The following is a 13,432-nucleotide window of genomic DNA, read 5'->3' as shown; positions in this document are numbered from 1 at the left end:
TGATGAATTCATTTTTGAGATAGGGATAATGAAGCTGAGGATTACATGGCAAAAAATATTTTTAGTCAGCATAAATAGGTGTAGTAAGTAGTAGAGTGAACTTTGGGTAAAAGCTTACAGTTTAAGTGTGCTGCAAGTGGGGCAGAATCTCTCCCATTCAGTCAACAGTTAGACCACATCTTTATCAAACTTAAATGTTAAGAAAAACTTTAAACTCTAGAATAACACGTTTATGCTCAAATCTAACCTGTGTTGATTGGAGCTTTGTTTTTTGCCTTGTTAGTGTAGGCAGTGATTTGAGTTTGACTTGCTGTTGAGCTTCCTTTCTATGAAGACACCAGCCTGGGAACTTGAAAATATTTAACTTTTTTTTAACCCAAATTCCAAGATTTTCCAAGTTTTGATTTTTGTTTAATCCTCTCTTCTTTCTTTTTCCTCTATACCCTCTAGAAATTCCATTTTCCTTTAAGAACTCCCAGCTTTCATGGTAGGATGGAAAAAGGCTGGGAAACAGGGAGAAGAGGAAAAAAGGATTTTAAAGAGATACATTTTTAAAATAAAACTGTAATGTTCAATCTTGAAAAAACAAACAAAAAACCAAACAAACCAACCAAAAAAACCCAACCAAAACAAACTTAAAATGACAACTACTGTAGAAAATAATTTCCTAAGTCAACAGCTTTGAAAACTAGAACAAAGTCACTTGCAGGGGAAGGGTTGAATGAGCCTTAACTAACTTGTGGAACTTATTCTGTGGGAGACTGAAGAGGTCAAAAAAAGAAAAAAATGCCAAAATAGACAAATTCATTTATAGCAAGGCCTTTGTTTAAATATGATGATAGCCATAAAAATTCTAGATCAATAAGTGCCTAAATCATTGCTAGACACTGAAAATAATATATATTCCAGAGAAAAGACACATTGTCTAATTCTTTTACTTCTTACATGGCCTTCCAAAATACTTGGTTTTGACAACCACTGGAGACGAATTACAGTGTTAGGTGGAACCCTTGCCTGGTCCCGCCTAATAGTTCTTATATTTTATACTCTTAAATGTGAAGTGTCAGTGAAAATTAACAGATTTTTTTTTTGTTTGATTTCTAACAGTTAAACGAGGAATTCAGTGCTGAAGGAAATTTTCTGATTTTAACAGAAATGGCTACCAGTCATGTGCAGGTTCTTGTGGAATTCACTAAAAAACTACCAGGTATATCCAGTGTTTTGGGGCAAATTTTGCTATTGCAAAGTTTAAATGCCTTTCAGTTGCCATTTGGCAATTGTGCATATTTTGAAGAGCATATGAAAATTCCTCCTCTTCCTCCACATTGTTCAGACACTGTCTAAAGAAAAGGTGCTTTGTGCTCAGAAGAATAATATGCTGAATAATTCAAACTCTGCCACTTTGAGATGTAGCACTCTTTACCTATTGAGAAACAAAATGCTCAGAGAAGGGATTGTGTCTCTAGAGAGACACATAATTATTACATATATATAACATATACATTATATGTATATATAATTATTTTCATTTATTGCTGCAATCTAATTACTGCTAACACTTGCCAGACTCTGTTTCCTGCTCTTTACTGCCTTTCTAGCAATGCCTCTGGGTCATAATATCCACTGAAATGTGAGTCACACACAAAAAGTTGGTGGCACCAATATTTATGGTCCTTGCACTGTGTGTTATTGACAAACACTGAAAATCTGAGTTTATCACTAGTATTTTTTAACTTCCAAGTTGATGTTACCTCAGTACTGAACACTGGACGTGGTAGAGATTCCCTTTAATTAAGGAAGGTGCATTTTAACACTTAGCTGTACAAAACCAAGATTTTCCTGGTCCTTCCTCTGTGTCTCACAGGCTTGCTTTAAAGCCTGGTACTGCAGTTGTAACTGTATTTTTTAATGTTAACTGGGATACAGGCTTGTAGGAAGTGAAGAAGGGAGGAGATTTGTAACTGAAAGAGAAATGAATATTTAAAACACAGCAGGAAGCTTCTGTGTGAAATAGTATATTAGTCCAAAGGCAAGGTGAAATGTTTAAAATTAGATGCTTCAAATGCTCATTTTTGCCATCAGAGCATGGAAAGGTCTGAAAGCAGCATGGCAGTGGGAAAGCCGTATAGAGAGCTCTGGTGGAAACATGAAAGAAGATATTAGGGAGTAGGATAAGGCTAGACAAAATTCTACTGGTTATGCTACACCACTAGATTTTGCTTATCACGTTCCTCTAAAAGTACCATGAACACTGAAACACATGTAATCCTCATACAATTTGGTGAAGTTCAAATATGTGTCATTTTCTGGAATCCAGGTTAGAATTTATGCAGCACATGGCAACCCTACTGACACCAACATCAAGGTTACGCAAATGAGTGGCACCTCACGTGCAAGAATTTCAGGACAGAAAGAAGTGGGAACTTTCACCATTGCTGCCTGACTTATCTCTAATGTCTCCACAGGCTTCCAAACTCTTGATCATGAAGACCAGATTGCTTTGCTGAAGGGCTCAGCAGTAGAAGCCATGTTCCTCCGTTCAGCTGAGATCTTCAGCAGGAAACTTCCTACAGGACATACTGTCCTTTTAGAAGAAAGAATTCGCAACAGTGGTGAGTGTGTTGTTTAATGAGGAAAAAACAAACCACAGCATTACACTTCTCTGTCAGTATTTGGCCCTTGGAAAGCTAGTAAAATTGTTTATTAGCACTGAAACGGATTTATCTGAATGTTGTTCTTTATACTAACTAGAGCAAACTTAACTCAGCCTTGAGTCTAAAGCTCAAAAGGTTAAGGTTTCTTTATAAATACATTGCAAGTATTATGAATAATGCTATATCAAATAAATGCAGTGCATGTCTCCAATCATAGACATGAAAGAACAGTGAAGAAGAAATATCACTATTATAATTTTTTCACATAAAGTGTGCTTTCAAAAGCAATCATTGTAAGAAGGAAAGAAAAAGTGATTTTAGGGTGTTACTGGAGATGACTGAAGGGAACCACCTATTCTTAGGGCCAGTTTGGTAAAACTAAATGACACTGCAAAAGGTGTATAGAAGAATTATAAACATGGCATGTTCTCAGTGTGTTTTCTGATTCTTAAGGTCCATCAAAGGCTCAGTGACTCTGATAAATTCCACTGGTTCTAGACATAAATCTTAATAATTATGAAAAGCCAAATGGTTCTAGATATTGCTTGTTCCTTAAAGCAGGCAAAGCAGTATTTTGTCTTATTATGTATTCTTTGTGCTCCACTGATGTAATACTGAATGTTTTCCATTTTTCTGTATTGACCAGCAAGCTTTGTCTAAGCCTCAGCTACCTATCATTGAAAATTCAAATCACAGAATACAGAATATGCCAACAATTCTGAATCAGAGAGTCAGCTTATAGATTCTGGCTTCTGACTTTCTGTTTTAAGAGTCAGAAAGAGAAGAGACAGAAGAACATGTAAACTCAATACTAGTCATGAAAATGGACATGAACTCAGTTCTGAAACTCTTAATCAGAAAGTACTACTGATGTATGCAAAATTAAGCCAATACTTATATACTGGAAACACTGAAAAGGAGTTAGAAGATTTAATAATAATTCATTTGTTGCAGGTATGTATTTATTTTGCCTTAGCACACTTATTTATACGTCAATATTTAGTAGTTTTTTATATTTCTTTCATTTTGATTGATTGTAAGAGGGTACTGTTTGATGGACTGGAAATGATGACTTCCAGAGTGATATGAATAGCTCCTTGTCCAGGTTCTGCAGGCAGATAAGCTTGTCAAGAAGGCCAGATGTATTTCCTGGAAACTGTATTGAGTGTATCCAAATCTCTTCATTAAGAGATTTTTCTATTGGTTTATAACCTAAATTTTTTATAAAAATAGGTCTTAGAGAAATTAATCCATATGGCTACATGATTACTGAAAACTTCTCTCCTCTAAACTATACAGTGAGTATCATCCTTCTTGTTCAAGGTATCCACTGTTCATAAAAAAATCAGAAGCAGAGGAAATACTTAATCCAGACCATTACATAAGCCATTATGTCATACCAATAATTTTTCCTTAGTCGTAATTTTAAAGTATTCTGTTAATTCTCTGCAACTACTGAATCCAGATAAGATGCAATATTATTTTTTGCAAGTTTGTATTAGACTTAATGATAACACTTCACAACACTGCTAGCTGCAATATTACATTGCATTCTGCATTAATATTATTTACTTGTTATGAAGCAGATTTGAAAAATAGCATTTTGTGTAGGAGAAAATGTCAAGACAAGTATCCATGTCAAATGTGGTATTGTTTACTCCAAAGAAAGATTTCCTGCAGTTCTTTTTTTCTGGGGGTAAAAAACCCTCCAAAGTAAATTAAAAATGGATTCTGGATCAGACCAAAAACCTAGGCTGAATAGTTCCCAAGAAATGAAACACAATAACTTTTTTAATGTGTATATATATATGCATGTTTCTTTTTGCCCTTGGAAAAGGTTTTCTAAAACATCTTCCCTGAAGCCAGGCTCAAGTTGGAGACATAAGAGGAAATACTGCTAGAATTTCTCCCTCCCTATATTACGGAAGGATAATGCATTATCTAGCTTACTGCTGCTGACTGCATTCTTTCCTTCTATTAAAAGGCAGAATAGAGAACAAAGTACCCTTTTCCATATATTTTATTTCTCCACTCTGTGCAAATTCAAGCCTACTTAAAAAGATTTTCCTTGACTGCATTTAATGGGGCTGTGACAGTAAACAACAAAAGCAGCTTGTAAATCTTTGCATTGTAGCACTGTTAACTTAATTGCTGTACTAAACCTATTTAAATAAATAAAACTTAAAAATAGTTTTAAAATACCTACTACTGAAATAGCTTATTTTTGTGGCTTAAATCCTCATCATTTTCAGGTGTTGCAAGTTTAAAAAAAATTAAAGAAAAGCATCCAAATTCTTCTGTTATCGTTGTTTACACATATGGCTTTCAAAAACATTAAGTATTATATGTTAAAAATATTAAATATGCATGTCATAAGACTCAACATCAGGACTCTGGGTTGAATAGTAACCTGTACCAAACGTGACATCAGGGTAGAAATGTAAGCAGTCTTTTCCGGCCTTAACCAGTAAGGGCAAACACTACTAAAAGTTGCAGCTGGCCATTATGTTATAGACTGGTCCAAGAGATAAGACTGCCAGAAGAGATTAAACATTTTTTTTTACAAACACCTCACTGGAAAAAAAAAAAAAAAAGACTAAATGCAGTGAACTGAAACTTACAAAGAAAATAGAGAACAGCAGAAGAAATTCAGTGATGGTTGAATGAGAGTTTAAAAATTAAGTTTATAGGTGATAAATGGAAAAACAGTATCAAGATTATTCATGGCTCCTAGTGAGATCCTAAACACTGTCACGCCAGCAGCCACAAAATATTGCTGTTAGTCAGAACTTCTGTCTGCATATTTTTAGGTGCAGACAAATGCCTAAATATCACGTAAGTCCTATTGTCAAGCCTTGATGCTTCTATCCATAAAATCAGGGAGGGTGGTGGTGATCCTGCCTAAAAGTCAGTAGCTGTCCAGATATGTCACCTGCCACCAAGTCCACTTTGAAGCTGCTCTCTTGTATTAATATTTATGCCTTCCCCAGTTTGATTGTATGGAATGGTTTGTTGGTTTTTTTCTGATATAGAAGTCAGAGATTTGGTGGCGATGACCTTTGAGCATTATCAGCGTTCATTTTCATTCTCATGCTGATGAGGTGCATTTTTATTTCTTAGCTTGCGCATATTGCTCAAGTCCTGTTGCATCTCAGAGACTGTGCCCTGATGGTCTTTTCATAAGGTGTTATGGAAATTATTACATTAGCTGCTCCTGTGACTGAAATCTTCTCCTACTCACCCTAATGTTAAGACTTTATGAAAAATACAGACATTTTATTTAATATTATTGAGAATTTGTGCCATTTATCTTAGTAGATGCTTCATTATGCATACACCACATTGTGACTGACTCTTTTTGTGAAAGGCTGACATTCTAGTAATTTAATGCTTAGATATTTTTCTGTTATTTTGAAGGTAAATTCTCCCCATTATTGAGCAGTATAGTATTGTTAAAAAACAGTGCTGAGATAGTGAATTATTTTCTCAGTGAGCATTTGTAGTTCGTTTTCCTAAGGATACCAACTTTCAGTGGTCATAAACAGACACGGATTTTTATTTCATCATTTTATTCTACAGAGCTGTTCTACAAATTTGAGTATTGGGAAATAAGATACTATCTGATATTAACAGAAATGGAAGAATCTGGACACAAATTTTAGGTTGGCAGCAGGACAACTGACATTGTGAAATACACTGTTGTCTTCCTGGATGGGTTACAGGTGCTGAAGTACAGTCAGATCCAAGGAAAAAAAAGAATTAGCTACACTTCCAAACCACTGGCAAGAGGCCACCTTTTGCCATTGAATGGGGGATACAAAGTTCCCATTAATTTGGACAAGAGATTCCTGCAACCAAAGGCAAAATTTGCTATCAGAACCATGGAGAGCTAATAACTTCCATTGTCTTTGGCTTTTATCATTTGGTTATTGGTACTGAGTAATGGTGGTGTTTCAAACCCCCATTGTACTGGGGTTTGTGCAGAGAAACAAAATGAAATTATCTTCACTGATGAGTCCAAAGTGTCTAACCCTTGAAACAGTCACATGCATCCTCATGGAAAGACACACCATTCTGTGACTCGACTCAAAACTGGCACACTGCCTAAAACATTTAGAAATTAGGACCACTTTAAATTGCAGAATATCGGAAAGAGCTTTTCTGTTTGCATACCTTTCCTGCACGTTGAGTTAGCCAGTGCTATGTTCCTGAATTACAAATAAAGTCGCTGAAAGTATTTAAATTATATCTGCAGAGTAGATTTATACCCATGAAAACAAGAACAGATCTCAGGGACTCAGTCTCTTTTCTTCTATGTAAGCATGCTTCTCCAGGCCAAAAACTTATTTAGACTCTACCTACAAAGATGAGCTCAAGGCAGTGCAGATGCTACTGCTCTGTGCCAGACCAAATTTGTCTCCTGATTGCAAGCACTCAGGCTACTGCCAAAGGATGGTATGTGACAATGTCATTTGCACCCTCCTTGCAGGTTTGGTTGGTTTTTTTTTCTAACTAAGGTTTCTTTGCTTGCAATACTGAGTTCACAGAAGTCCTATGGATTGCTTTAAAGGAGATGGAGTTTTGCTATCGTGATTCTGAGTTCTCCTTGACACATGCTAACTTCTCATTTAAGTTAGCCATTTAATCCCTACAAGATGGTGACAGACAGAAGAGAGGTCATGTGCACTGCTCCAATGTGTCTTCTCTACCGGCTAGATTTTCCCCTATTCGGCATCAATGGGGTGAATTTGGTCCCTGATACATACAAGGGCCACTGATACATTTGAATAGCTCAGAAGGGAGAGCTCATAAGCAGCACGGAAAGTAGTTCTGGTAGATAAAATACTGTGCAAGATAAAATGTAAGTTTGCAAGTAATTAAAATATTTTATTTGCATAAAGCAGCTGCTAATATACCCTTGGTTTCATATCCACTGCCACCTCCACGTTTATCAAGAAAAAGATCTCTTTATCTATATTAATAACACAGCGCTAGTTACTGTTAATTAGTACATACTATCAAGCTTTCTTCTTGCAAAAGATTAATTATTCAATTTTATCAAACAGAGAAGATAGGAGTGAGAATACTGTTTCAAAAAGCTGCCAATACTGACTTGATATCACACTAAAACCACCTACCCCAGGATTACATTAACCAGATAATTATTTATGGCCTGAAACTGCAAACCTTATGAAAGCATCAGTCATCTTAACTTTATAGAGAAAACATAGCAACGAAACTCTAAAAAAGGCAGGGTCTAAAGCAACGTTGTGTCTTAACCTACAAATGGGGATGAAATTACCCAAGTAAGGGGTGCTCAATGAATAATGTTCATGGGTTTAAATCTGCTCTAATCTGATGCTGCAAGGCTGCACTCGGTAAAGCTCATATTTCTGATTGACTACACTTGGGTTTACAGCCAGTCATGCATTAACATAGAGAAATCAATCAAATGATCTGTAATATCTTCTGCAGATGATTGAGTGGGGCTGGTAGTCAGGTAGAAATCTGTGCAATTCAGAATAATGCCCAAGGACCTGTGAAGGACGAGCATGTTCTTATTGCCGTAATGCTGCGTGAAACAAAGTTTTGAAACCTTTTTGAAATAAGCATTAGGAAGGAGGACTATTAGCACTGACCAGGAAGCTCTGCCTGCCTGGCACAGCACAGTGCAGGGCTCTTGGCTGATCTAGATAAAGAGGGTTAAACAGAACTAATTTTTCTATTCTTATTGAGGCCAGAAATATAACTATATATATTTGATTTTTTTCTCACTTTTGGGGTATAAGTTGCAACAATGGCATTGGGAAAGTCACGTAATTTATTTCTTCTCTAGTGTTTCCCATTACAAGTGCCAAGTCGCCTTTAATTCTTGTTCTGATAATCTGAATTGAAGTGACAACATATTTTACAGTAGCTAAGAAAAAGAAAGTAAGAACCACAAACATCTGTTTCCTGTGTTTTCTGCTTTTTTTTCTTTCTGTTGGAGCTTATTAAATCCAAACTGAAGCATTTCAATCACATTAGAAAACAGCCCCCTCTTGTGACGGAAGAGCAATTTGCGTAATGTGCAAATGATGATAGGAAACCACAGCACAGATGGGATGATGACAAAACTAGTAACTAATAGAAAATTCCATTATCCTAGTCTCAAAGTTGCTCATTTTGCATGGTTTTGTTAATAATTGTCTTGTGATTTATCGGTTTAAAGATTTCAGCATTCTATTCTCTTTAGTAAAAGTCAAAAGGTAAATCAGTTGCATTGCCGAAATATCCCTTTTTATTCCCTTTCCTCTCTTCTATTTTGTTTTATTTCTCTGTTTGGAGTACAGTAATGCAGAGAAGTTCTCTGCCATAATTTCACTTGTTTCCACATCTATACTCATTTTTTGCTTCACTCATCCATACTTTAGTTTATTAGGGTTAGCTTATAAGCTTTGTGAGACAGGGATTGTTTTACTACGCGCTTATGCAGTGTTTGGACCAGTGAGGACCTGAATTAATTATTCCTCACTTTGTTCCCCAGCATCATTTTCACCCAGCCTCTGCTGTATCAACAGCAGGACTTCAAGAGTTTGTGGTCAGCAAGACAATAAATTCATCCAGCTGAAAGCTAACCTGACTTTCAAAAAAAAAAAAAAAAAGGAGAGAGAAAAAAAGAATCTAATTATGAATATGAGAAGCAAATGATGGGAGTCTTAGTCACAGCCCACTTCCTCCTATTTCTTGTCTGCTGCCAAAACGATTGTGCCCAGCGGCACGATACCTTGCACAGAGACTTCTAAAAATATCAAGTTTGTCTTGGACTTTTCTCATGTCATTGCTGAGTTATTAACTTCCATGAAAGGAATTCATTTGCTCTGCTTTAAGGCTCAGATTTTTTTCCTGTTTCTAGTTTCATGCAAACTTTAAGACTTTGATGTGCCATAGGTATGTGTTACTTATATATTGTAAGGAACTTTGGTGTTTAAAATCGCCCAGGAGAGAGACAGGTGGTTCCCCAAAAGTTAGCAATAACAAGTGTTCAAAATTTGAAATAGTTAATGCTGATGACTAACAACATAATCCTCACAGAACATTAAAATCTCTGACTATTGTTTGCTCTGTAAAAAGCTCCAGCTGTGTTACTAACTTCTACAGGACGAGCTGACCTGCATCATATATATCTGCTTAATTAACTTAGACTCAGTAGTGTTGAACTCATTACAAAACCAAAATTTGTGGCTTGTAATCTGAAGTGAATATAGGTTGCTCATGTCATGTGTTTAAACACATGACTCAGCCATGAAATAAACCACACCCTGCAAGACCATTCTTTCACCGTTGGGACACATAACTATTCCACTGGATGAAGTAAATTCATTGTCACAGCAAAATGTGACTGTTTCATGGTTAAGTCAAGTGACTTTTTGTTTCCTTTGTTTGAGTTCCACCTGGTGAGTTTCATTTTGACTTTCCCCTATTGGAGACACTCCAAACATAACCAGTCCTGGACTTCAGCTTTGTGCTGTACTGAGCACTCAAAACTGCATTATTTCATGCGATTTCCACACCAAGTTATAAAGGCTTCTCCTAGAACAGCTCAGAAATAAGAGTAAAACTACAAGAGGTCCTATGGAACTCATGTATGGCAACAGAGGAGGTTTCCATCTTTTCAGCCAAGGAAGGCCAAAAGGCTTTTGCTGCAGAACCGCTGGTTTGGATGTCTACACTTCATCAGTGCCACCATTTCAGAGTTGCAAGCAGCTGCTGTCAATAATCTAGTGTCTGCTCTGAGTGACTCATACATCATTTCGAAAAATAATAATTTTGATGTCACAGGACCTACTTCTCTTTTACACCAAAGAGCAGAATGGAGTACATCTGTAATTTAAGGCTAACTAAGAACATTGTGACCTGATGACAAAGTCAGTAAGAGGAAGCCCCATTGACATGCCGCAGTTTGGTAACCCCAAAAGGGTTTGCTGATGGTGAGAGAATCACATAATCCCATGGTTAAATTTGGCTGGATTTTAGTTATTTATGGCTCTATATTTTATAATACACTATTTTATGCTTTAAAGTAGTAGTAGTTGCAGGCAAGTTGATCTTGGACTACAGATAATCCTAGACCTAACTAAAGTTTCATGCTATATAGAAGGAGTAATTAAGTGTCTCTGTGGAGATGACTGAAGCAACTGCCTGAGGCAGTTAGCTGTGGAGTAGAGTTGGGCTAGAGTTAAACCATATGCCCTGAGAGAATTCCACATTATTAATGCAGAGACAGGGAACATGGGGACTGCTTCGAAAAGAGGAGGCAGTTAGAATATGAGACAGTGAGGAAATCATGTATGAGACTTGTCCTGAAGACCCAGATGAACATACCTGTAGAGGAAAATTAATTATTTGAAAGACTTTGAAACCATGCAAAAAGGAATTACCAGTAGGTGCCCATGTCTAGTCTGCTCTAGAAAACAAGGATATGCTCACACTTTTGTAATTGTCTTGAATCAGGTCTGATTTGTGTAGTAAATTTCTCCCACCAAGACAATAATTATGAAATAAAAAATAATTGCTATATAGCAATAAATTGGATTGTTTCAATAATTAAGAAATACTATAACTTTTTTCTCTCCCACAGGTATTTCAGATGAATTCATAACTCCCATGTTTAATTTTTACAAAAGCATTGGAGAGCTAAAGATGACACAGGAAGAATATGCACTGCTCACAGCCATAGTTATCCTGTCTCCAGGTAAGTTCCTATCCGGAATTAAATATTTGTGATTCTGGGAAGAAAGCACGCAGAGTGTGACCTTGTGTTCTACATGGAGTGAGCATACATGCTTATTCAGTATATTTAGTTGTTAAGCCAGAAAACAAGTACACAAATCCGAACACCAAATGTCCTGTTACATCATTTTGTTTTGCATACAAGGAAAAGAGTGGTTAAATACTCTGCTTAAAAAAAATTACTGGTGTCTTTTCACTGCTTAGCACAACAGGCTTCTTCCTTCAGAAAATCCCATGTGGTTACATGCTCATCACTACTGACAATTGTGGAATGTCATATTTTTAGAGGGAAATTGGGAAACCCTATAACTTAGAATAGAATAAAGCAATGAAGGTCTTCATCCTTTGTTGGACAAACACCAGATGCCAAGAGCAGAAGGACAGTAGCAAGTTGCCCTCTTGACTATTAAATTGTTGAAAACAGACCTTTTGGAAGTATTGGCATGATAGCATCTCTGCCCTCATTACAGGCTCTGCCATGAAATCTAATTCTTTGGCAACACAAAGCTAACCATCTCTACATACAGAATATAGAGAAATTGTATAGTGCATCAAACAAACTGACTATCACAGGAATGGGAGAAGAGAAGCTTGATGCTTCAGGGTAAAAGATGGACAGTGAGGTTTCCAAATCAGGTTTCATGGAAGATGGGAAGGTGAAGCATTTCTATCACTCTTTGAATCAGTGTGTCTCAGGAAATTATTTTACATTAAAACTTTCAGTGACAAACCCCCATCCTCCTCTTTTCCTCCCTCTCCAAGTACCCAAACACATACTTCCATATGAACAAAATAAAAAGACAAGTATTTTCTAACAAAGAAATTTCATCTGAGGATGAAGATGTTTGATTTTGCCCTGGTGACCCACTTGTAACCTCTCTGTACTGGCCAAATTCCCCGGGAGTACTACACCTCCAAGGTCTTATGCTGCGTTGCTCAGTTGTTGCAGTGCATCACAAAACATACTCAGGTGCAGAACCACATGGGGATATGATGATAAAACCCCAGTGAAACATTGCAGAGTTAAAACACTTTGGTTTTTGAGAAAGATAAAAGTTTTCCCTAGCCAGAAGTGGGAAGTTTACATGAAAACCCTAATGTAAAAATACAATGTTAAGCATTTTTATTTCCTCTTAATTTGAAAATAAATATTCTTGGTAGGTGTGAACATCAGTGGTCCGTGTAAATATTTGAATATTTTTATATTATCAGTGTAAATAATTGCAATGGATCATAGTATGTATTTGCTAACTACTTCTTTCCTTTTAAAACCATAACCAGATCGACAATACATAAAGGACAGAGATTCTGTGGAAAAGCTTCAAGAACCACTGCTGGATATTCTACAAAAATTCTGCAAACTTCACCACCCAGACAACCCTCAACACTTTGCATGTCTTCTGGGTCGTCTCACAGAATTACGGACATTTAACCATCATCACGCAGAGATGCTGATGTCATGGAGAGTGAATGATCACAAATTCACACCACTTCTCTGTGAGATCTGGGATGTGCAGTGATGGATACTTTTTTATTTTAGGAGAAATATCTTTTTAAAGGACCACATAACATTTACTTTCATAGAAAAGTATCCCACAGTGCATTGTATCTTCTTTAATGCATTTTTATAGAAACATGACATGGATTCATAAAAGTCATTTTGTTCACTATGCACAGAATATTGTATAGCTACCAGATCTTCACATGTGAGTATAACTTTTTCTGTATTTATACTGTCTGATCAGAAAGAGCCCACCAGCTCCTCAGAGGAACAGTTAATTCCTTCTGTGATTAAGCTGATTGGAGTTACAGTTCCTCTAGAGAAATGGGGAAATGCAAGTTTCCATTCGTATTTTTCATTTCAGTGGTTTTTTTGTGCTTTGCCTCTGTTAAAAACCATATTCCATATATTTACTGTAATAAACCATATGAAATGGTTAATGCCATAGTCATTTGCTGTTTAGCTGTGAAATGTTTTCATATAAGGTGTGCATGATGTTATTTCT

General features: G+C 36.4%; 1 protein-coding gene across 2 annotated transcripts in view; it reads left to right on the top strand.

The window, feature by feature from the left end:
- NR1H4 (nuclear receptor subfamily 1 group H member 4) overlaps positions 1–13,174 on the top strand; it is a 31,780-nt gene extending 18,606 nt beyond the window's left edge. For both annotated transcript variants that reach the window (XM_039383992.1, XM_027739211.2), the window contains 4 exons: positions 1,108–1,207; positions 2,466–2,612; positions 11,275–11,388; positions 12,708–13,174. In XM_039383992.1, the coding sequence (XP_039239926.1) occupies positions 1,108–1,207; positions 2,466–2,612; positions 11,275–11,388; positions 12,708–12,946 (600 nt within the window). In that variant the 3' untranslated portion in view covers positions 12,947–13,174. The remainder of the gene's footprint in view (positions 1–1,107; positions 1,208–2,465; positions 2,613–11,274; positions 11,389–12,707) is intronic.
- The last annotated feature ends 258 nt before the right edge of the window (positions 13,175–13,432 follow it).

The sequence above is a fragment of the Pipra filicauda genome, unplaced genomic scaffold (assembly GCF_003945595.2).
Source record: "Pipra filicauda isolate LSUMZ 115617 unplaced genomic scaffold, ASM394559v2 scaffold334_size1588553_pilon, whole genome shotgun sequence".
NCBI lineage: Eukaryota > Metazoa > Chordata > Aves > Passeriformes > Pipridae > Pipra > Pipra filicauda.
Note: the sequence above shows the minus strand (reverse complement) of the source record. Positions and strands in the feature narration are given on the sequence as shown.